General features: G+C 31.8%; 1 protein-coding gene across 2 annotated transcripts in view; it reads left to right on the forward strand.

The window, feature by feature from the left end:
• CNTLN (centlein) overlaps positions 1 to 25,799 on the forward strand; it is a 286,589-nt gene that overhangs the window by 106,218 nt on the left and 154,572 nt on the right. For both annotated transcript variants that reach the window (XM_069474222.1, XM_069474223.1), the window contains exons 9-10: positions 18,016 to 18,192; positions 19,841 to 19,966. In XM_069474222.1, coding sequence (XP_069330323.1) covers positions 18,016 to 18,192; positions 19,841 to 19,966 — 303 coding nt within the window. The remainder of the gene's footprint in view (positions 1 to 18,015; positions 18,193 to 19,840; positions 19,967 to 25,799) is intronic.

Consider the following 25,799-nt stretch of genomic DNA (forward strand, 5'->3'; position numbering starts at 1 on the left):
AAATGCAAAGAACCTAGAAGAGCAAAATCAAGTTTCATAAAGAACTTATAGGAGGACTTATGCTTCCTGATTTGAGACTTATATATCGAGCAAAAATATCAAGACAATGTGGTATTAGCATAACAGTTGACAAAATAATCAACAGAATTGAATAGAGTCCAGAAATATACCTACTCGTATATGAAGCTTTTATTTATTTATTTATTTTTTAAGACTGGTTAAGTGAAGCAGTGGGAGTGGAGAAGGAACAAAGGAATCTGTAACTGATTGTGATCAATTAGGTTGTAAACACTATATGTAGCTTTATAGCAACTTTTTTTTTCCTCCATTTTACAGGTGAGAAATATAGCAACTTTTGAAATGAGGATAGTGTAAATTACTTTACTCTTTCCTAAGAATATTCTGCAGGTTGTTGTTCCTTTGCTTTTTTGCAGAAATTTTAGTGTCAACTTGTCAATTTCTACAAACAAGCATTCAGTTAGAAATGTTTCTTATTTCCCTTGTGATTTTTTGTTTGGCCCTTTGGTTACTTAGAAGTGTATTGTTTACTTCTGAAATATTTGTGTGTGTGTGTGTGTGTGTGTGTGGTGCGCGCGCGTGTGTGTGTTTTCTTGTATATTTTATTGTCTCTGATTTCTAATCTACTTCGATTGTGGTCACTCTATAAAATTACTGTGTTTGGAAATTCATTGAGATTTGTCATATGGCCCAGCATATTTTGGTGAACATACATATGTACTTGAAAATAATTTGTATTTTGCAACTAGTAGGTGAAAAGCTCCTTAAATATTAATACTAATTATGTCATTGTGGTTGACAGTGTTCAGATCTTCTATGTCTCTAATTTTTTTGTTTAGTTTTTCTATCAATTGCTTAAGAGAGAGGCATTAAAAATCTCCCAATATGATTGTAAAATTTTGTTTCTCCTTTAAATTTTCTCAATTTTTGCTTCATGTATTTTAAAGCTGTTTTATTATGTGTGTACATAATTAGGATTACTATATCTTTGTAATTAATTGAATCCTTTCTCAATATAAAATAACACTTTTAATTATGATATTTTGTTGACTTGAAATCTACCTTTATGATGTTAGTATGGCCAATTCTTCCCTTTAGTGGCTATACTTTACAGAGCATACCTTTCCCATCTTTTTAATTTCAGTGTATAGATGTCTTTACATTTAAAATATATATGTTAATATTTGGATCCTGTTGATCCTGTTTTTTTAATCCATTCTGATGCTTTCTTCCTCTTCATTGCAGTTAATCCATTTAAATGTAATATAATTATTAATATTATTAGGTTTAGGTATACCACCTTATCATTTGTTTTCTGTTTATCCAGTTTTTTTTGTTCCTCTCTTTTTTCCTGCCTTCCTTTTGGGTTAACATTTTTTAAAACTTTTCAAAACAATTTAAAAGTTTTACTTTTCTGTCTTCTGGACTCTACAGATTCTGTTAATAAGTCAGCCTGAATTCATTTCATTGTTAACTTAAATGTAATGTCTGTTTTAAGCTTTGTTTTCAAGATTTTACTTTTGACTATAACCATTTAAACTATGATGCTCTCAAGTATGATTTGTATGATATTCATCCTTCTTGTAGTTTGCTGAGCTTCTTGATTAAAAATTTTTTTTTTTACCAAATTGGAGAATATTTTTGACAGTTTTTTCAAATTTTTTTGATTCCTCTTCTCTCTGTTTTCCCTTTGGGAGTCTCATTTCACTTATGTTAGACATTTCAATGTCCCACAGATGAGTGAAGCTCTGCTCATTTAAAAAAAAATATTTTTATACCTATGTTATTTAGATTAGATAATCTCTATTAATTTATATTCAAGTTAAATTACATTTCTGTTCATCTCCAATTTACTCAATTGTTTTCTGTGAAGTATCTGCAAATAGTGTTTCAGTTTCAGAATTTTAATTTGATTTATTATTATACTTTGTATATCTGTGGGGTTTTCCTATTTGTTCTTTTCTTGCAAACAATTTGATTTAGATCCTTGTTATAATAGTTAAAATAGCTTATTTAATATCATATTCTAATTCCATCTTTAGTTCTCCTTGAGTTTGACCAGGATATTCTCTCTTGCCCTTAAGCAGCTGTTTTTACATTTTTTTTTTTTTTTGTAATTTAACACATTCCCTGCCACACTAGACCAAAAAAAAAACCAAAAAAAAAAAACAACTTTTCCTTGGGGCCACAGGGTTTAGTTATGAAAATAGAATAAAAACTTCGAAAACAAAACAATCCTTTCTAATTTAATGAAAAATATGTTATTTTTTATTGTTTGCTGTACATGAGTTATATGCAACTTAGAAAATAGTTCACATAGCTCCCAAGGTGAAGAGATGTGTGAGTTACATATGCTCCTCAAGGCCCTGGGCTAAAAACTAGCATGACTTAAATACAGCTCATGTGGCAGTTAATGTGTTAAATGGTAATGTGCAATAAGTTTAATCTGATAGGATGTACTCTGCTGTTACTGTAAGTGGAACTTCCTATTCGTTGAGTTTTTAAGAGTGTACTTGAACTTACTTTTTATCACTTTCTATACAATGCAGGGAACTTAATACACTCAAACTTATTTATCTCCTCACCTCTTATTATTTTTGTCTTACATTTTAATTCTATGTGAATTTTTACCTTTTAAGACATTATTATTATAAAATATAAACTTCATCTAGAATCTTTACACTTTTAAGTGTTTTTCATTCTTTATTGCAATTCTATGTTTCTCTCTAGTATCTTTTGCCTTTTGCCTTAAGCAGTCCCTTTAGTATTTCTTTTACTGAGTGTCTGCTCACAATCAATTCTCTCATTTTGTATTTAGTGGAGAATGTCTTTCTTTTGCCTTCATTTCTGACAGGTATTTTCCAGATGGATAGAATTGTTGATTGGCAGTCTCTTTTCTTTATTCATTTTAAAGATAATCTGCCTTGTCTTCTAGCCTTTGTATTTTGTATTAAGAAGTCATATCTCTATCTTATTTTTGTTCCTTTGAGGGTAATGTGTCTATTGTGTGTTTACTTTTTATAGTTTCTCTTTATTTTTGTTTTGCAGCAATTTTTATATGACTTGTTTAAGTGTGGCGGTGTTTCTATTTTTCCTGATTTTGGGTATAAAGAGCTTTTTTATCTGAGGCTTATAGTTTTCTATATTCTTAGAAAACACTTGGTAAAAATGTCTTCGAATATGGCTTCTGTGCATTCTTTCTCTCCTGTCCTTGTGGGATTCCAGTTACACTCATATTAGACCTTTTTATTACATTCCACTTATCTCTTGAGCTCTTTTTTATATCTTCAAGGAATTTTTTCTCTTTGCTTCAACATTGATTTTTTTTTCTGATATTTTCTTAAGTTCATTAAATCTCTCTTCTATTGTGGTAGTCTGATGTTGTACTCATTTACTGAATTCTTGAATATGTATTTTACTTTTATGGGTAGAATGTTCTATAAATGTCATTTAGGTCAAATGTGTTGATAGTGTTGTTCAGGCTTTCTCTATCTGTATAGATTATCTCTGCTTATTCTATCTGTACTCATAGATTTGTCTATTTTCTCTTTCAGTTCTATATGTTTTTTTAAGGTCTAATTGGCTTGTAGTGTTCTTCAAGTCTTCCATACACTTGCTGATTTTCTTTCTAGGTGTTTTATCTGTTATTATTGTCTATTTCTCTCTTTAATTCTATCAGTTTTTGCTTTACATATTTTGAGACTCTGTTGTTCAGTGCATATATATTTATAATTGTTATCTTTTCCCAGTGAATTGACCCTCTATCATTACAAAATGTTCTTTAGCTATAGTGGCAATTTTTTTTTTTTTTTTTTTTTTTTTTGAGACAGAGTGTCGCTTTGTTGCCCAGGCTATAGTGAGTGCCGTGGCGTCAGCCTAGCTCACAGCAACCTCAAACGCCTGGGCTTAAGGAATCCTACTGCCTCAGCCTCCCGAGTAGCTGGGACTACAGGCATGCGCCACCATGCCCGGCTAATTTTTTTTTTCTATATATATTTTAGTTGGCCAGATAATTTCTTTCTATTTTTAGTAGAGATGAGGTCTCGCTCATTGCTCAGGCTGGTCTCGAACTCCTGACCTTGAGCGATCCACCCGCCTCGGCCTCCCAGAGTGCTAGGATTACAGGCGTGAGCCACCACGCCCGGCCTATAGTGGCGATTTTTTGTCTTAAAGTCTATTTTGTCTAATATTAGTATAGCCACCTCAGCTTTCTTTTGGTAACTGCATGTTGTATCTTTTGCCATGCTATTACATTCAACATACTTGTATCTTTAATCTTAAGTGTGTCTCTAGTACATACCATATAGTTGAGTCATGATTTTAAAATCCATTATATTCCGTTTAATTTGAGGACTTAATACACACTGAATGTAATTACAGATGCAGGGCTCAGTGGTCTTGGTGTCTTCTTGCTTGGGCCTTTTGAGTAACTCTGTCTCTGGAAAAGCTCTTTTATAGCAGCAGCCACTATTTGAAAAGCTTTTTGTATTCTCAGGGCTGCTGTCAGTCCCATTCTCCCATTTTCCCCCCTTATGCATATGACCATTCCCAAAGTTTCCAGAGACCAAGAGACTCACCAAATTCCAAACAATATTAAAGGCACTGAGAAGGATGTCCTAGAAACTGTGGCAGAGGGAGAAGTTCTAAGACCAAAGCAGCTTCCCTCCTGGAGGTAGAAGAATGAAACAGTCCCCTCTCAGGGGAGAAAAGTGACTTCTTCCTGTGTGGAGGCAGAGAAGTGACTCAGTTTCAGTCTCCCTGTGACTTGCCTTCCCCATGTGGGCCACCAAATGTAAAACTGGAAAACTTAGTGGGTGTTGATAGTGCGGGTGGAGAAAAATTTCTCATGCAGAGATTAGGATATATAAAAGTAAAAAAGTGTATTTTATCTTCTTAGAAGTAGAGAGAGAAAAGAGGAGAGCAGGGAGATAGTGTGGCATCCCAAAGAAAGGGGTAGGGGCAGGGTGTCAGGACTGGTGGCTTGCTGATTTTATGGGGAAAAAGAGAAAGGAAAAAAAAATAGTGATTGCTGTCAGTTGATAACAGAAGTGGCTGTGAGAAACTGCTGCATCTGCTCCTTACTTTCTTCTGGTGGCAGGATGTTAAAATCTAAGAGTTGGCTTCCCTGCCTTTCCTTGGAGACAGGATTATTGCAGGAGATCTGACTCTGTTTTCAAGATATGACTGAGGCCTGAAGCTTGTTCTCTTGCTGTTCACTCAGGAACTCTGTAAAAGCAGATTCTCAAAGCAATTTTGAAAGAGAAAGATTCACATCTCTTTTCCGTCTGTTCAGCTCTTTTCAGAAGTTGTGTAAAACAGAACTCATAGGATTGATCTTTAATTGATACTAGGAAATTTTGGGATTAGATATCTTCCTATTAATTTTTGTAAGGCCGCCCTTTTAATTATTATATAAAAGACACTTCTTATATTGTGTTGGTAAATTTGAGATTTTTTTCCTTGTATTAGTGGTGATTTATCTTTTCTTTCTTCTGATCTTACTTATAATCTGAACTGTTGGTGAGCTAACTGATAGTCTTTGCCATAGAAAAGGGCAAAGCTAATTGGTTCACATGGGATTGAAACCTGTGACCTTTGATTTCTTAGCTCCATTCTCTTAACTAGCTGAATTCTGAGTGACTGCCTATTCTTATCTCAAACTGATTGTTTATCTTTTTCATGCAGAAGTACTTGGTTTATTACCTTGGAGGAATATCTTGCAGTTGAGGACAAGAGAGAAACCTAAGCCTTAAATTTACTATATTTATCTGTGAATGAGATACACACCATGTGGCTAATGGCAGGACCATAAGAACAGAGTTACAGATTTTAACCATAGACTTGTTTATTTTTATTTCTTTTCATGTTTATTCTCATTCCTTTATTTCCTCAGTTGGAGAGAATTTTGTTTATGTTGTTTTCCCTTGTGTTCGCATTTTGTTTTTAAAAATTTTTATTATAAAATATATGAAACCTGTAAGAGAATAAATGTAATATCTGTGTACCCACTAGTAACTATCGCCAATACTCTTGGTGATACCTATGGCTCTTCACTGATCTCATCTTACTTTTTTCCCTGAAGATAATTACTCCTTTGGATTTTGTGTTTATTAATTCCTGCCTATTAAAACTATTTTTTCTTAAATAACAAATTATTTTGCATTGCTTTTATTTAAACCTTAAAAATATCATCACCTACATATATTATACTCTGCCATGAGGTCTTTCATTTTGAACTTTATTTTTGTAAGAGAATTCATTGCTATTAAGTGTAGCTGTAATTATTTTCCCCTTCTATACAACAGCCTATTGTATGAATAAACTACAATTTATTTATGCTATAGTCTAATTTTTTTTGCCCCCCCCCCCACAAATTCATATTTTGAAGCCTAGTTCCTAATGTGGGGATATTAGAAGTTTACAACATTTAGGGGGTATTTGGATTTGCGACATTGGGAGCCTCCACTCTCATGAATGGGATTAGTGCCCTTATAAAAGATGCCTGAGAGAGACCCCTCACTCCTTCCACCATGTGAGGACACAGCAAGACAGTGCTGTCTATGAACCAGGAAGCATCTCTCAACAGGGACAGGTTAAATATTATATTATTTATCATAACAGACTAAGATAATTTATCAATCCTTTGTAAATTAATTTTTTTGTTTTTTTGTATTTCAATTTTTACACATTGCTGCTATAAACTTTGTAGTAATACATGTCTTCTGATGCACATGTTAAGACTTTCTCTAGGATTTATTTCTGAGGGTGAAATTGCCTGTCACAGGCAAATTTTTTGCCAAGGTGGCTGTCTCAAATTTAGACTTCTTAGTTGTATTATTAAAAAGGATAAAATAATATCTCATTCTGCTTTAATTTTGCACTCCTTTGATTGCTAATGATCTTGAGCATCTTAGGTTTATCTTATATGAAATTTCTGTGTCTCATGTCCATATTTTATTAGGAAGTTTGTCTTTTTGTTGAAGTTCTTTATTTTGGATACTAGTCTTTTGTTGGCTATTATATTATTTAACATAATGTTGGCTTCTGAAATACATAACCCCAAATCTATGTGGCCTGTTACATAACAATCCACTGCAGATATTACTTGGGCTTTCAACTTCTAATCAGTGATTTAGACACCTAGGATCTTTCATCATGTGGATCCACTACCTTTAAACATGGCTAAGTTGTCCTGGCGTCATCTCTACTCCAGCCAGCCAGAGGGGAAAAAAGCCTAGAGAATCACATTTAAAAGGTATTATGAGTCAGGCTTAGAAATGGTATATATCACTTTTGCCGGCATACCACTGGCCAGAACTCAATTGTCTATCCACATGTTATGTAATTGCAAAGAAGACTGGGAAATATATGCCCATTTCCAAAAGGAGGAGATGGGTTTAGACATCAGCCAGCAGTCTCAGCTATCAGTTATGTGTTGCAAATATCTTCTTATGTTTTCTTTTTCACTTATTTTATGATATCTTTTGAAAAATGAGGTTATTAATTTTAATAGAGTTCAGTTTCTCAATGTTTTTTTCTTACAGTTTGTGTATATTGTATCTTGAATAAGAAATTTTACCTTAAATTGATTTTTGTGCTGGGTATAAAATTTGTTTTAATTTTTTAAAAATCTGGATATCTTTTTCTCTCAATACTATTTATTCTGTTAATAATCACTTTTTCTCAGTGATCTACAGTGCTACCTCTGACATTTTTTATTGAATGTTTATATGGGTCCATTTCTGGTCTCTTTTTTATTTACATTGGGTCATTTTTTAATCTTGCAAACAATAGCCCTGCATTTGTTATTACTACTTTCTAATGAGTCTTGGTAACTAATATGACAAGCCTCATCACCTTATTCTTCTTCATCAGTGTTTTTGATAGTGTTGATCATTTGCTCTTCAATATGGTATTGTAACCAGCTATCAAGTTCCCTGAAAAACTTTTTGGGGATTAATTTGACATCCTTACCATTTTAAATCTTTCTTATGCATGAATATACTATGTCTCTTTTAATTTAGTTCTTCTTTAATATATTTAAATAAAGTTTTGTAGTTTTATCCATAGAGGTTTTACATGCCTCTTATTAATTTCCAAGTAGCTTACCTTATTGTTGGTATTTTAGCTGTCTGCATTTTATTAGATTTTTGTTTTCCTGTGCATAGAAATGCAATTGATTTTTAAATGTTTGTCTTATATCTAGCCACCCTGCTAATCTCTTATTAATCCTGTTATTGTTGTACATTTGTCTGAGTTTTCTGTGTAGCCTTATCTGTGTAGTCTGTACATGATGGTAGTTTTGTTTCTTTCTTAAAAATCTTAGTATGTTATACTAATCTTTATACACTTTACCAAACGAACGTTCAGTGGAAGTAGTTAGAGTGGCTATCATTGTTTTGTTCCTAATTTAAAAGAGATTTCTAATATTTCATTGTTAGAAATGAAGTTAGCCATAGTTTCTTATAGATACCCTTTTATCAGGTTAACAAGCCTGATAAACTAATTACCATGAATGGGTCATAAATTTTATAAAATATTCTATCTTTTCATACCTGGGCATTTCCCACCTTTTTATATACTGCTTCATTCATTTTACTCTTATTTTGTCTGTTTTTAATCTCTATGAATAAAATTGGTCTGTTGCATAGCTTTCTTGTATTGCCTTTATCTGGTTTTGTTAATAAGCATAGCCTTCTACGATGAGTTATTGAGCCAATGAAAGAAATAGAAAATTAGACTACAAAGGTGATTAAATTACTCAGAATGTAGTGCAGAGACACAGCACAGTGGAAAATATGGAAGAAGTGAGTGGACATGGAGGAGGCAATGAGAAGTTCAAACTATGTCCAATTGTGAATGGTGAGAGGGAGAATAGAGCGAGGGGTGGCAATAAATTATTTAGCTGTATATTTGGTTCTTTCCAAATCTGTCTGTTTAGTTTGACTTTAAATCTGTAAGCTTCTTGTTCATTTTTTCTGAGTTTCTATGTTTTATTTTTTTAAAAATAATTCATAACTAGCATGAGAGAATGACAATTCCATGAGAATTAACATGGGTAATAGGGCTCTTTTGGTGACTCACATCAATAAATATAAAAGATATAATGAGATTAGTTCTAGTGAATTCAAGGCAAATAGTGGTAAAAGGGCAAAATTCTTTGATACAACAATTCCAGAAAGTGGGAAGTAGGAACAGTGAAGAGTTAACATTTAAAAGGGAATATCTAATTGTGATGTGGAATACTTGCATGTGGACTAACAAGTTCTTTTCTTTAATAGTGCTAGGTTGATTTTGTCTAATTTTCCAGCACCGTAAAGGAGAAAAAAATGTCAGAGGTAGTTAGCTTTGTTTTTTGCCAATCAGAAGGTCTGTTATTGATAGTGACTATTTGGCACCAAGTAACATATTTTAATTTCTCAGGTGGCTGGGAGATCCTTTTGTAGTACCCTAACTTTAGCCTCAGACTGCGGTTAAGCTTTGTCCTACTGTAACTGGGAAATACTATGCCAGAGTTAATAATTGGCTTGCTTTTATTTGCTTTCTTAATTTTTACTTTTTTTCATATTTTCCACATGGAAGATTATCAATCTTATACTTTCTCTAGGTATTTTACTGTTACAAGATCAAAATAATTTTTAATATATTAAGACAAAATGCCATATATAAAGTACTTTTAAATGATACTTATCACCATCTTATTTTCACACTTAACTAGTTTCAGATTTATATATATGTAAACTCATTTTGAAAAGTTGACTCAATTTATTTTACAACATTATTTTAAATGAAAACTGCCTTGTAATTTGTTGCTTGATTTAATTATATTCTGTAATTTATATTTTTAATTCAGTTGTATAGTAGACATAGCCACACAAGTGTAAGGGAACTAATGTTTTAATAGTTTCATATTTAATCAACCTTCAGGAGAAAACAACTTAATAACATATAATGTAATGACATAAGTTTTAGCCTTGATAAATGAAGAACATTTTTATTTAAAAGAAAAATTTGGAGTCTTTATGTTTTATAAATCTTAATTATAAATCTTTTTTCTAAAGCTCTTTGTTTATTATAGTCACAAAATTTGAACTCATTGTAATCATGCAATTCCACTATTCTCCATGAAAAATAAACTATTTCTGCTTTGAAAAAAGTGCTGCCAATAGATATTCTGATATTTTAAGCATACTTTAAGTTCCAAGCAGAATGAAACAGCCTAAGATATTAAAATCTAGAAATTTAGCATATATAATGGAAACTGCAACACAACTTTAACTACTCTATAGTGGCACTTCTTTTGCTGCTATAATAAAACTTAAGAATGTTTAGTGATTTTTTTTCCCTACTATTATTCAAAATTACATTACCCTTACTGAAATCTGAATGGCTTTTTGTGGATTAATTAAACTGTAGCTGGTTTGCCATCTGGGTGCAGCTTGTTTAGCTGCCTTTCTGCAGAAAAATTTCTCCTGGAATAAAGAGCATTTTTTGTTTGAATACAGCTGTTAGGCTTTACTTTCTAAAAAAACAAATACTTTATGCTTTCTTACATGAAATTTGTGATGAAAATCAATTTGTAAAAATAAAAAACCTATTATTGCCTTTTTTAAGGTTATTAATAGTATGAGCTTTTTATATTCTTTATAAATTTGTAAAAAATGTAATGTGTGTTTTGATAACTTGTAATATTAAGTAGAATCCTAGGTTTAGGGTAAATATGAAAAAATGGGAAAGAGGGAATTAACTAAATCTGATTTTTATAGCTCAAGTGGTTTCATTAAATTAGAGTGCTCTGTGTTCATTAATGAACTTGTGCCATATGCTTTAACTGTTCTGGTCAATAGCTGATAAAGAAAGCTTGTGGATTTGCTTTTTTTTTTTTTTCCTTCATATAAAGCTGGATAAAAATATCCATGTGATGGGCTTTTATCAAAGGAGTTACTTTGAATTCAGTAACTACTACTGAGGCAATATGGCTCGCAATTTGCGACCCAAAGGTAGTCATACATTATTGGAATACAGCCTACTGCGCTTCACATTACACAGATGTGAAGGCCTGATTATAGCTGCTTCATAATTAACAGTGATCCGATTTGTTTTGTGGCATAAATGGTGCATGTGTAGAACATTAGCCATGGCACTCTCATTCAAATTCAACTCAAGGGCTCAGCGGCAGGCGGGTCACGAGCTTCAGGGAGTAGAAGCACAAGCTCCTCCATATGTTCTTGCTGCATCTTACTATGGCTATGAGTGCAAGATAAGTTCCCCAAAGAACCTAATCGTGTTCTGTAATTACAGCGCGGCTTTCTGCTGGCTAGAAATGAGGGAGAAGCTAAAACACTCCCTCATCAGATAATTTGTAAATTACTTTACATGGCGGATGCCTAACTCAGTTGGTTTTCAACTGCTGAAATTATAAATAATTGTAACAGATGTGGCAATATGGCTGGCCTCCAATAAATGAGGCCCTTGATAATTTGGCCAACCCTTTGACAGGCCAATTTAATAAAATGTGAACAAAATCTTCTTGCTAATAATTTATCATCCTTTTTCCCAATAGAATAAATTTAATTACCCTAGCAGTTAACAAGGTCACACCCAGATGCCAAACTCGGCTACAGTTTTGATAATGCAATCAGGAATTGAGAGGTGATGACAGCGTTGTTGTTTTTTTCATTACCTGGCTTCACATAAACACAGGTGGCGTAGCTTTCTTGTCAGTTTTTAATAATTACAGGCTATTATGGAATGCATAGTTAGCAGATTGAAAACCACACTTTAGTGAATTTGTTTGAGTATGATTGAGGTTTTAATGTATAGAGATGATAATGCATAACAAGCATAGTCCCTTGCTTACAGCATTGGTGCACAAATTTTGATTTTTTTTACTGGTGACATAAGTGTTAAATGTTCATAAAACTTAGAACATGAGTTATAATAAGTGATTATACCCCAAAGTCACATATTTACAAATATACCATAGAGGAAATTTAATTCCTTGAATTCTAGAAATTCATTTTAGGATAATACTAATACATACACTTTAAATATTCAGATTTGCAAATTCTGGCAGAATGTGAAGCTTATAATATATTTTGGAAAGCCTGGATGTGTTCCATTTTGCTATTTAAGGTAAAAAGAAATCTATGTAAAAATCAGTTGATCTTTTCCTAGTTTCCATCCTAGTTTTTAAGTACACCCAGGATTAGTTTATTCTTGGGATTGGAATCTATAGTCAATGTGTACATTGTGGAGTTAACACTCTAAACACTGTTCTGTGACATGTAAATATCACAAATTTTTGTCAATTCAGTGTGATATTTACATGTTATAGAATAAATACGTAGTTTGTGGTTGCTCAATTTTTGTGCCAAAGATGCTGTTGTCATCTACTGGATGTGAGCATAAGCCAATAAAGCATCCATTTGTAACCCACTCAATCTTAAGTTTTGTATAGTGTATGGAAGGAGTTCAAGTAATGAAATTAAATATTTCTCTTTTATTTTGCTGTTAAATTGACTGTACTAAATAGGTATTTAGATACTAAAGGAAAGATTAAATTTGTCTGACTGCTACTTAGTACCAAATTTTGCTATAATGTGACAGTGTTTATGAGAGGAGATGGTAAGAAAGGTTTACCAAAATGTGTCAATTTCATTTATTTTGTGATCTCTAAATGCAATCTGAGGATATTGGGTTAAAAGTGAGTAGATGGAAGAAATGCAAATATTTATATTTTTTAAAAGAATGCTTGCTGAATTTATTGATATTAGATATTTATTATTCAATTTAGTGGTTTTTATAAAAGTGTGGTATAAGTTTAAACTAGTACACTTAATTCCATTTGTTAACTTTTATTATAAGACTTTTGATTTATGATACATTGAATTGATATTATTTTTCTTTTCCTTTTTTTTCCAAGAATATATGACTATTATTAAAGTCATTCATTTTCAGGTTATGGATAATTCAGCTAACAGTGTTTCATGAATTGGTAATAGATGCATTTCTGCCTTTCTAATAGTGATTTTAAATATGATGCCAAGTTTCAACAGAGATTCAGGCATTTCTTGGGAAGAAAATCATACACACACACGCACACATTTTTTACTGTCATTTTCCAAGAGGATTTGAGTTGGTTTTAAGAGAACAGTCAGTCAGGTAGTCAGTTTGTCTGATATTTATGTATATGTTAGATATTTTATACACACACATTCACACACATATGTTTGACCTATACCTGATTTCCAGTGAGAGATTGTTTTAGAAGGAACTATTTCTTGTGCTGAGGTATCATGCCCTTTTTAAATGTTTTCGTTGTGCAGTAGGCTGTGTTATGTGTTGACAGGTTTGGAATTTATAAATTTCTTAAACAAATGAGATAATATATGTAAAATGCTTACCAAGAACTAGAAAATAAATACTTTTCTTACTAAGTTCTAGTTATTATTATTTCAGTATAGTAGAAAACAAATATATTTGGTTAAAACTAATAAAACAATTTAACTTAAAATTCTTTGTAGTTATCACAGCTGTGAAACAATCTTCTATTTATCAGACAATATTCAATCAGTCTCCATTGTAATAATGCCATACAATGTTGCTTGGATTTAATGTAACATGATTAAATATTTAAGCTATATAATTTTTAATATAATAATTGGCACAACACTTAAAGGCTCCCAACCTTTTTATTCTATATCTTCTATAGAACTTTTCAATCAAAATATGCTCCGTGGGTCAATGTGAAAAAAAGTTTTCTCTTAATAATGGCAATTTAAAGAGATTATTTTCAACTGGGACCTTTAGACATATAGTCCACTGATCATTTCTCATCAGATTAACCATGTCTAGCACCAAACAATTATGTTCCAAGACTGTCAGCTAAAAGGAGCAAAAGATTTTTTAATATTAGAGAAAAAATTCATTTATAAAATACTAATAATTATTAGTAAGAAAAGTTAACTTTTCAAAGACTGAAGGATTGTAAGGGTAATAGGATTACATTCACAGAGAAGGGATTGGTTAACTTGATTTTGCTACACATGTAAAACAGCCCTTAAAAATGATAAGGATATATGAGAATATACATATATAGTCACATATCTTCTTTTTTTTTTTTTTTTTTGAGACAGAGTCTCGCTTTGTTGTTCGGGCTAGAGTGAGCGCCATGGCGTCAGCCTAGCTCACAGCAACCTCAAACTCCTGGACTTAAGCAATCCTACTGCCTCAGCCTCCCCAGTAGCTGGGACTACAGGCATGCGCCACCATGCCCGGCTAATTTTTTCTATATATATATATTTTTTTTAGTTGGCCAGATAACTTCTTTCTATTTTTAGTAGAGACGGGGTCTCGCTTTTGCTCAGGCTAGTCTTGAACTACTGACCTCGAGCGATCCACCTGCCTCGGCCTCCCAGAGTGCTAGGATTATAGGCATGAGCCTCCATGCCCGGCCTCACATATATTCTTATACATACATATAATTATGTGTGTATATATATTTATGATTATTAAGATTTAAAAAGTAGGTTAAAAGTACAGTATGGTTGGGGACAAAAAGTAACTTTACAGTGGAGTAACCTGACAAAAACTGCTTCAGCTAGGTGATCTTGGTCAGTATCAACAGTCCTAAATCATGTTGATGGTATGTACCCTTGATATGATGTGATGAAAATGGTACCTTATCTCTATGATCTTTCTCCTTAAAACTTATAACCCCAGTGTAATCATGAAAAAAAAATTAGACAAATTCCAAAGGAGGGACATCCAACAAAAAACTGTCAAGGAAAGTATGAGAAACTATCACAGGTATGAGGAGCCCAAGGAAGTATGACAACTAAATGTAATGTATCCTAGATGGGATCCTGAAACAGAGAAAGGACATTAGGTAAAACTCAGGAAATCTGACTAAATTGTGTTCTTAAGTTAATAATAATGTATGACTATTGACTCATTAATTATAACAAATGTGGCATACTAACTTAAGATGTTAATAATAGGGGAAACTAGGAGGTGTGGTATCTGCTCAGTTTTTCTGTACATATAAAATTGTTGTAAAAAATAAAATCTATTAATTTAAAAAGTAGGTTAAACGACAGAATTTTATATATATATATATATATATATATACACACACATATATATTTTTTTTTTAAGTTTGGGAGATTTATCCCAAACTTACCACTAGGAACTTGGAGGGATGAGATTATGAAGAGATTTTCATTTATATTTCTCCTACCTATACTGAAAATTTTACATTAAACTTTTATTCATTTTATTTGCAAAAAAAATAAATATTCATATTTTGAAAAACATTTAATGACATGGTCATTGTAAAAAATCTAAGAAAATTCAGATAAGTATGAAGAAAATAATTTACTGCTTAGAAATAACACTGTACCATTTCAAGGTTGTTTGGATTTTTCCCCCATGCATGTTTGGTGAAATCTATTTCTATATGGTATAACATACTCTTTTGTATCCTGCTTTTCTCATATATATATGTATATATTTATATCTCATATATATATCTTTCCATATCAGCCCTCAGCATAATTATAATTTATAGAATGGTAAGTCATAGGCTTGGTATATTTTTGTGGGCTTTGATGCATATTTCCAAATTTCCCTAGAAAATTTATAGCAGATTATACTTCCACCATCATATTCTTCAAAGAACAGGAGTCATAAACTGGGTCCAGTCAACATTTAAATATTTGGACACTTCCCTTAGAAATATAATTCCTTGCTTCTTTTGAAACATCAATAGATTTAGTAGTAGTGGGCCACATTCTTCTATGAAAATAATTGACTGTAGTTGAGTAACAACTGCCACAAATACCTTCGACAGTGAGGCTGAGTGTTGATAATTCACTTTGTTTATACTTGTAAAAAATAGTGGTATTAAGAGAAATGTGAAATACTTCTTGTGAATATATCTGTAGCAAAAGTGATAAAAAGCAAGTGAGAGAAAAAAACCACATTTAAAGAAAATGGGAACATGTATATGTTACTTTGTGAACGGGAGGAACATATCTACATGGTTTAATATATATACAAAGTGCTTCTGTTGGATTAATTCTAAAGCTGTTATTTTAAAACACATGAAACACAGAACCTTTTACTTACCTACATTATCTTTTTGCTTCTATGTGAAGTTGAGTTATCATTACTTTCACAGTATTTTAATTCTGAAGATCTGTTAATTTTTATTGAAGATTTTGAAGGAATGCTTTCTAAACATGCTTTGTTAGAAATAATATTAATATTCATGATATTAATGTTAATAGAAATATATTAGAAATAAGTCCATTATTATTATGGTGAAACAGCATCCACTTTGGGAACAGTTTTAATGTCTCCATTAATATTTGAGTTATTTATTATTGAAACTTCTTGAATGAATGTTAGTTTTTTATATTCTTAGCTATAGCATTATCAAGTGATAACTTAAAAAATTCATTTATTAAAGAACACAGGCTTGTTTATTGGATATACCAATAAAGCAAAAGTTATTTTTTTCTATTTTATTCTAAATTTTTGTTTGACCTTGAACAATTATTCAAAGTTTATTTGGTAAATGATGGGGTCATAATATATCCTTCATAATTTTATTAAAGGAAACCTAGACAAGAATAGGTAGCCTTTGAAAGTTGTTTAGCTTGGCAGCCCGATCAAAGGAAATATTTATAAACATCATAAATTTGATTATAAAATAGGAAGAAGTAAAAGCTGTACAGTGATTAAAAGGGGGAGGAAAGAAAAGGGCAAAATCATTTAGACTTACTGGAAGATGAATGCTTCAAGTATTTTAATTTGATGTTCAAAGCAAGGTAATGAAGTAAGTAATGTATTTTAAGTGTGGTAACTACAATATAAACAACACTTTGAGGAAAACATTTAATAGTATGATAGAGTAAAGTCTGGGAAACAAATCAAGTGATTTAAATATGAGTAAAGTATAACAGTATAAATTAAAGATGATGCCTTGTATCATAAAAATTATAGGTTAGAATTAGGAAAATTTTGCCTATCCCCTCAAAGAACAAAAAAGTGGACAAAAATGGAAAAGGTGATATTTCCCATTGTTGGTTCAAAAAAGTTAAACATATATATTTTTCTCATTGTCCTTAGGAATATCATTTGGGAAGACAGATGGGGTTCTCCATAAGTTTAAATGAGAATATTTTCAGGGTTACTAGAACCATATTGATAATATTAGAATCATAAGGTTTGACATTCCTTTGCCAGTATATCAGTGAAAACATTGTTTTCACTACGATTCAGTGTTTTTGTCTTTGTAAATGTAATGGTTAATTTGAAATAATATGTATGCATGGGTTTTTATGGTCTCGAGTACATTTAGTGGAGATGGTAGATTTTGCAGAATACTAGTTTTCATGAACAGGTTTCCTACAAAAATAATTTTCCTGTGACTTCTTTTGTTAAAATGTGGGGCTTACCGTTAGCAGTTTATCTGACACATTAATAAATTTCAAAACAGAATGCTGTAAATCGTATTGGCTTTTAAAAGCATCAGCATTCTTTGAGTAGTCGTTACTAAATTATGATACATTAAATGTTAATTGGTGTAGTACTATTGGTTTCCTTTTGCCAAGTTTATATATGGTGGATTGTACGACTCTTGATGATCCCATGGTGGACAGAGTATTTTGTGAGGAAATACATATATATATAATCATACAATTAAAATGATTAATTTATAAATGAGTAGTATCATGGAGCTATGCTCTAAATTTTTTGCCCCAGCAAATCTATATGACATTATTTGTGAAAATATTTATATAGACTCTTTGTTATTTTATTGAAAAATACCATTCTACTAGAATAAATTTTAACTAATGCTCCTTTATAATTTATTATTAAAATAAAATTTCTTTGTATGATGTAATATTATATATAAGTATTTGCATATATTTATAAAGAATGTAAGATATAAACATACATATATATTTGTACATAACTTTTTAACAGGTGTCTCAACAACCATCCTTATCAAGCTTAGAAACATTAATGGTATCCCAGAAGTCTGAAATTGAGTATTTACAGGAGAAACTGAAAATAGCAAATAAAAAACTGTCAGAGAACGTGTCTATCAACAAGAGTTTCTCAGAGAAGAGCATCATGACAAGTGTTGAAGCAAAACATAAGGTTGGAACATTTTGTCATTTTATGAATTTGCCAGGGTGAGGCTGGCAAGGCAAGAGATGAGGTTAAAAAACAAACGGTAGCATTTACTTCTCTGTTTATAATTCTGGAATCTTTTGAAAAATATTATGTGCCAAACTCTTGATAAAATACCTGTTAGGAGCAAGGAGTTTTTCCTTTTTAAAGGCTGAATTATATTCTCAAATTAATTAATTAAATATATTATTAGTATATATGTTTTGCCAGTAAATTAATATTCTTATATGAAAAAGTTTTGGTAAGTGTTCCTCATCTATCTGATATACTATTAACTTATCTGGTTAAAAATTCATTTTAAAATGGTATGTCATTTACTCAGTGTTCTAGTAAATAAACAAATTGGACATAGCATGTTTCTCATTTTTTAATGTCTCACCTCTTTTTAGTATTCATTATATATTTGTGTTATGCTGCAAAAGTTTATACAGAGTGACTAATATAAAAATTCCATAATATCATGTTATGACTATGTTATTCCTAGATAAATTTAAATAATATTTTTCTAAAAGTAAGAATTTTAACATTTTTCTCATACTTGTTACTTCAGCAATAGAGGAATAATGTTTTTTATAAGTAGCAAGTCATGTTTTCAAGGTAATTGTTTTTGATTCTTTCCATTTTTTCTTTTGAGTAGAACAACCTATAAAGAAAGCATTTAAAATTAAACCCATATTTCTGTGATATTCTAATTCACTCTTTCCAAAATTGTTAGTAATTTTCAGAGGAATGACCTTTATTTATTTATTTATTAAAACATAACTGCATTATACATTTTCTTGCCATTTTGAAGTAGTTTCACAAACATTGAGCTTTATTTAAATGGAAAAAAATCCTAATATCAAGATAGAACATTCTAGGCCCTAATTTGGTTGCTTGCTGTATTGCTGAAGTTTAAAAAAGCACTGCTTTGACATTTTTCTGCTTTTAATGAAAGTCCAGAAAAGAAGGGGGGTAGTTGGGGCCAAAATTTTCTTTCTTTTTTGTAAGGACATGCAGTAAGGATGAACACTATATTGCCCAGCATAATAGTTGCTTTCACATATTCGTTCTCCAGATTGGTATATGAAGCTGTACATAATATAAACACATTCTTGTCTCTAGTTAGGCACATTATAGTTAATGACCATATGGTCATTATGATATAAGATCTACTGTCTGTTGTATTTATATTCCTCAAGCATATTGTTCCTTCAACTTCACAGTGTGTTAAACTATTTCAAAGGGAAAAAAATCCTTTCCCTCTTGTTTCTGGTTGTCCTATCAAGTGTAACCTTGGACCCTTATAGAGCAATTAGACCAGCCTCTATCCCCTCCTTTGTAATGAGGTTTCTTGCATTTCTGAGTCTATAACCCTTTAGTCTTCCCTAATGGGACATCATTATTCTGAAAGAAACAATGTAAATGTAAATGAATATTCTCATTAACGAGTCACAGAGAAACCTTTAGCGGTAGCACTGTGGTAATTCCGCTTGTTATTTCTCTGGTATTCCATGCAGGATTTTTTTTTTATAATTCATTATTAGTATTCAGAATTACTTGTTCTTTAATTTTGCATGTCTTTCATAATCCAGTGTTCCAACTAGTTCAACCATGTCCTTGTTTTATTCTCGAGGAACCACCTGTGAAACGTTCAAGGTCTTTGTCCCCAAAGAGCTCTTTCAGAGACTCAGAGGAGCTAAGGAAGCTGAGAAAAGCTGAAAGAAAGATTGAAAACTTAGAGAAGGCACTACAACTAAAGGTGAACATTAAATCATTTCTTTAGTAATAACCTTGCAAAGAGAAAAATATACCAAAGTAAACATACGTTTCACAAATTACTGCTTGTCATTTTTCTTTCCTGAATTTAATTAACCTGTGCAAAGCATGCAGTTTATCTTGTTTTTAAGATTTCTGAGGATCATAAAGTAATAAAAAATATTTTTTACTTGAAAACTAAATATTTATTCACTACTTTCAAATTATTTGGGAATATTTTGGTTTAAAATTGGGAATATATTTCTTATAGTTTCTCAGAGACAAAAAAAATCAAACTGTAGCAAGTAGAAAGAGAATTTCTTGTTGTTCTTTATATATGATAAACATAAAAAAAAGTGAGTTTAAAACCATATTAACCTAGCTTAGGTAATTTACAATTATCCTTTATAGAAAAATTACATAGTCAAAATGACAAATATACATTTTTTTTTCATTTCAGCTGAATTTGTCTCAGAACACATGAAATTTGAATAAGCACTCTACCCATGTTTTAGAAGCACATACCTTATTGGCTTATCTTTGAGAGCTTATATTTCCTAATTCATACTTTGTGAATTCTCTTTCTCAGAAGTTCTTCATGCATATTGAATCCATTTTATGTGACGATATTGAGGGCGTTTATTTTTTCTCTGACTTTATGGCAGACTATTCATTCTTCATTCACCTCTACCCTATTTGAGGTTCAATCATATAATTGATTCTCAAATAGTTTTACGATATTCTATGACAAGTCCAATGCTTTACACATGATTAGAACCCAGTACATTTAATGCTTGGATTCTGTGTCATATAATATAGATTACTCTTAAAGAGAAAAAGGTTTGACTTAGAATATCTGTGTTCTAGAACAAAATGTGGTTTAAGGATATAGTTAACCATAAGCCATAAGCTATAATTAATAATCTTGTCTGCCTCTTCACTAAACATTGTGTTAATTAATGTTTATTCATAGTTAAACTGTTAGTTCTAAAACAAAGGAAAATTATCATCTATTGTTTCTACCAAAAATAAAATGACCACATGACCTTAGCTAGCATTTAGCCTACTTGAAATTTATAGGGAACTTAGATAAACACTCAAGTTACTTGTTCATTCATTTACTCAGTAGGAATTATTGAGCATCACAATTAGCCAAACGTTGTACAAGTTACTTGTACAACAGGAAACATGATTAGTTGCTATCTTTGAAGACCTTTTCTCTAGATAAGATGATATGTGAGTAGTTAGAATCTAGTGTGTTAAGTGTAAATGTGTGGGTAAGCACAGGATATTATGGACATTTTTAGGAAACTAGTCTAATATAATTCTTGAAATTTGCATACCAAGTTTTCTGAGTTCTCCAGAGAAATAAAGAACCAATTATAGATATATTACAACAATTACTATGTTGGTATAATGCCTTATAGTAAATTACACACATATATGTGGCTCACATGATTATAGGGGCTGAGAAATCTAAGATCTGTAGTTGGCAAGCTGGAAATCAGGAGTGTCGATGGTATAGTTCCAGTCCGAGCCCAATGGCTATAGAATGAGGAGAGCTGATGGTATAAATTCAAGTCCAAGTCTGAGTCCGAGTCTGAAGGCAAGAGAAGAACAATGTCCCAGCTTGAATACAGTCAGGCAGAGAGAAATAAATCTTTCTTACTCCGCCTTTATTCTATTCAGGCTTTCAACAGATCGAATGAAGTCCATCCACATGGGGGAAGGCAATCAACTTTACGCAGTCTACTGATTAAAATATTAATCTCATCCATAAACACCCTCACAGATCTACCTAGAAATAACATATATATATATTTTTTGGGGGGGGTGGGGGAGACAGAGTCTCACCCTGTTGCCCCGGCTAGAGTGCTGTGGCGTCAGCCTAGCTCACAGCAACCTCAAACTCCTGGGCTCAAACAATCCTTCTGCCTCAGCCTCCCAAGTAGCTGGGACTACAGGCATGCGCCACCATGCCTGGCTAATTTTTTCTATATATTCTTAGTTGTCCAGATAATTTCTTTCTATTTTTTTTAGTAGAGATGGAGTCTCACTCTTGCTCAGGCTGGTCTCAAACTCCTGACCTTGAGCAATCCTCCTGCCTCAGCCTCCCAGAGTGCTAGGATTACAGCTGTGAGCCACCGCGCCCGGCCTAGAAATAATACTTAACCAAATATCTGGAAAGTCAAATTGACACATAAAATTAGCTGTCACATATCCCATTCAATAGCAGAAGACTTCCATTTTTTTCCTCCAGAGGCAAAAACTGTCATAGTGAAAACAGAAGACCTCATTCTGTATTCTCTTTTATTATGCTATAATAATATTTATACTATTGCTATTACTAAAGTGTATGTGAATATAAAGTAATGTAGTAATTAATACTTTGCCTGTATTAGTTTCCTAGGGCCACTATAACAAAGTACCACAAACTGGATGGCTTAGAAAAACAGAAACTTACTGTCTCAAAGTTGTGGAGGCTGGAAAAGTCCAGAATCAAAGTGTCAGCAGAGTTGGCTCCTTCTGAGGGGTATGAGGGAGAATCTGTTCCATTCCTCTCTTAGCTTCTGGTAGCCTCTGGTATTGAGGGTAGGAGGGACAAATAAGTTTCACTAGTTGTAGCCCATGAAATACATGCATATATACTTTGATACATTAATATGATGGTTGTTATATCAGCAGTAAATTATGCATATTAATTGATTCTTATACTAGTTATGAATTTTGTATAAAATATTAACACATTATCTTGTGTAGCTAGTTGTACATATTTTCAAGATAGATGACCGATGTTGTAATAAATAAGCCAATAGTAATGGAAGGAATGGAAGCTATTTTTATAAAAATCCCACCCATGTTCCTGACTTTGTGAATATAGTGCTCTAACAACTATAATTTGCCTAACAACCACTGCATCTGAGCTTTATGAAATCTTTATTATTCTTGAGATCACTAATGCAGTTGAGTCCCTGCTCTACTGACTTTCATGCATTTGGCAACTTGATTCTATTAGCACTTTTCAGTGCCCTTTAATAACATCAATATGTCCTTTGAATGCAGTTTACATGTCTTATTTTTCAATATTCTGATATACATGAATTTAATACATTCTGCTGAAATTAAATATACATAACAGAATCCTTGGTATTTTATTTTATAAAAGTTTTTTGGCTTTTTTTCCTTCTGTAAAACCTGGCTCTCATTCCCTGAAGATCGAGCCACTGCTTTGTGAACAGTATGCATGCTTTTAGTTTGGCCAAGGAGCCTTTGGCCAAACCAGAAAATTAGATCAAAAATCATTTCTGTTCTTATGATGCAAAAATAGAATTAATTGCAGATATCTTTGAGGCAAGTCAGTTGATAAAATTTTTTCTGTTTTCTATTAATATTTCTTAACGTTTTAGTCATTCAGACTTGTTTCTACACAGAAGTTAGAGCTTCTAGTTTAGCTAGTTTAATTGCAAAATCTATGGAAGATACTCAGTAAGTGTTTTATTGAATGATCTAATCAATGAATCTCAGTAACTGCCCATGAAATATTTTTGTGTGTATCTTCTTAGGAAAATGTAGTAATTAGTGATATAAAATGTATTTTTTAGACCTTACTTTTGATTTTGTTATAAAATCTTTCTTGACAATATTTCCCAAATAAAGTACTATTATTTTGACTTTGACTTTTTTGTTTTTTGACAAAGCATCTTGCTCTGCTGCCTGGGCTAGAGTACAGTTGCCTGGTCATAGCTCACTGTAACCTCAAACTTTTGGGCTCAAGTGATCCTCCTGCCTCAGCCTCTCAAGTAGCTGAGGCTACAGGCACGTGACACCATGCCTGGCTAATTTTTCCATTTTTTTGTACATATGTTGCTCAGGCTGGTCTCTAACTTCTGGCCTCAAACAAACCTCTACCCTCGGCCTCCCACAGTGCTAGTATTATAGGCATGAGCCACCATGCCCAGCCTAACTTTGACTATTATATGTCAAATGAGACTTAAAGGATCATATTCCAAATTTAAGCTATATTTCTTAGAAGATTATTTTAAAAATGTATTTTGGTTAATTAAAAAATTTAATATATTCAGTTTTGATAGATGATTTCTCCTGACATGTGTTTAGCAGCATTAAAATAGGGAAAATGTTTTTCTTTGAACTATATCTATCTTATATTTACATTTTATAAAATTTTACTGTGTATTTTTGAAGTAGGACAAATAAATAATAGTCTCTAGAACTAATGTAATGCATGAATTATACTTGATATCAGCATCCCGAAGGCATGAATCTATGGATGAAACTGCATTTTAAAACAATTGTTATTATAAATCATGTCTATCAAATCGATGTACAAATAATCACTAGTTGAGTTTCATTTTTAATAGTTTAGATTTTAATATTAATAATTTTATGAGATTATATAAGCACTCTAGTGTTAGAATAAATTAGGAAGCAAGTAAAATTAAAGCAGAAACCTCATCTATGAAACCATTTTTCTTTAATCACTACTTAATGGAAATAGCCACTTATTTAAATTACTATAGGAAAACCAAAAGTATTTGCTAATATTGAACATTTTACAGTAAAGCTTTAAGAATCACATTTGGCAGCATTCAGTGCTTTGATTAATTAATATGCCTAGTATAGATCCTCGCACATCATGAGTGATATATAGGATTCAGGAGATTTTTATTAAGCCTTAATCTTTGGTTTAATGGTGTAATATAGTTAGTTGCTATTTAAGAATTAGGGAAAGAATTGGGTATAAATTTAATGATTAATGGTAGCTGAGGCAGTACCAAAAAATGCTAAATATAGTGAAAATACTAACAAGAATCTCAATTTGTTCCGTTAATTCAACAGAGGATCATTGTGAAAAGTAATCAAGAAAATTTGTATGCCCCACTCTATTAATTTTCACTTTTGGGTCAATCTTTTAGGTTCCATTTACTCAGAGTTTCTAATGACTCTAACACAGAACTTTACTGATCCCCCAAACACTGGGTTTATATGTAATACTTTTTTTTTTTTTTTTTTTGAGACAGGGTCCTACTCTGTTGCCCAGGCTAGAGTGTAGTAGTGTAATCATAGCTCACTGTAACCTCAAACTCCTGGGCCGAAGGGATCCTCCCACCTTAGCCTTCTGAGTAGCTGAGACTGCAGGCATGTGCCACCACGCCCAGCTAATTTTTCTATTTTCTGTAGAGACAGGGTCTTAACTGTGTTGCTCAGGCTGGTCTTAAAACTCCTGGCCTCAAGCAGTCCTCCCGCCTAGGCCTCACAAATGCTAAGATTAAAGGAATGAGCCACTGTGCCTGGCCTATATGTAATAATTTTTAAGAAATTTATTGTAAAATAAAAGTTTAGGGGAAGAACTTTGATTCAATGAAGAATAATTACAGAAAGCTATTTTAGAAATCTTTAACATAAAATCTTCATTTTAGTTTAACTATAAGTTTATTTTGAATTTGTTTTGACATGAATCTTTTCCAATGTGGTCTATAAATTTCTTATAATTAAATTATTTTATTAATAAATTTCTAATACATCCTGTTGAAATTCCTAATAAATTTTTTAGTTTTAAAGAATTCCAATAAATATAATTAACATGTTTATCAGAATATACCAACATTAATTATTAATTAATGATTAACTATCTTAATTATTAAGATTTTATCTATGTGGCTAGTTTATTTCACCTTCTTAAGATTAGAAAGCTTATTGTCAAAGATGTGAAGTGATATTTGGATTGTTTACCAAACTTAGTATGAAAATTCAAGTTCCAAGTTAAATAATTCTTTCTGTCTTAGAAGAAGAGCTATAAATAGCTTCTATTTTGAAGA

Source organism: Eulemur rufifrons, chromosome 7, assembly GCF_041146395.1.
Source record: "Eulemur rufifrons isolate Redbay chromosome 7, OSU_ERuf_1, whole genome shotgun sequence".
Lineage (NCBI taxonomy): Eukaryota > Metazoa > Chordata > Mammalia > Primates > Lemuridae > Eulemur > Eulemur rufifrons.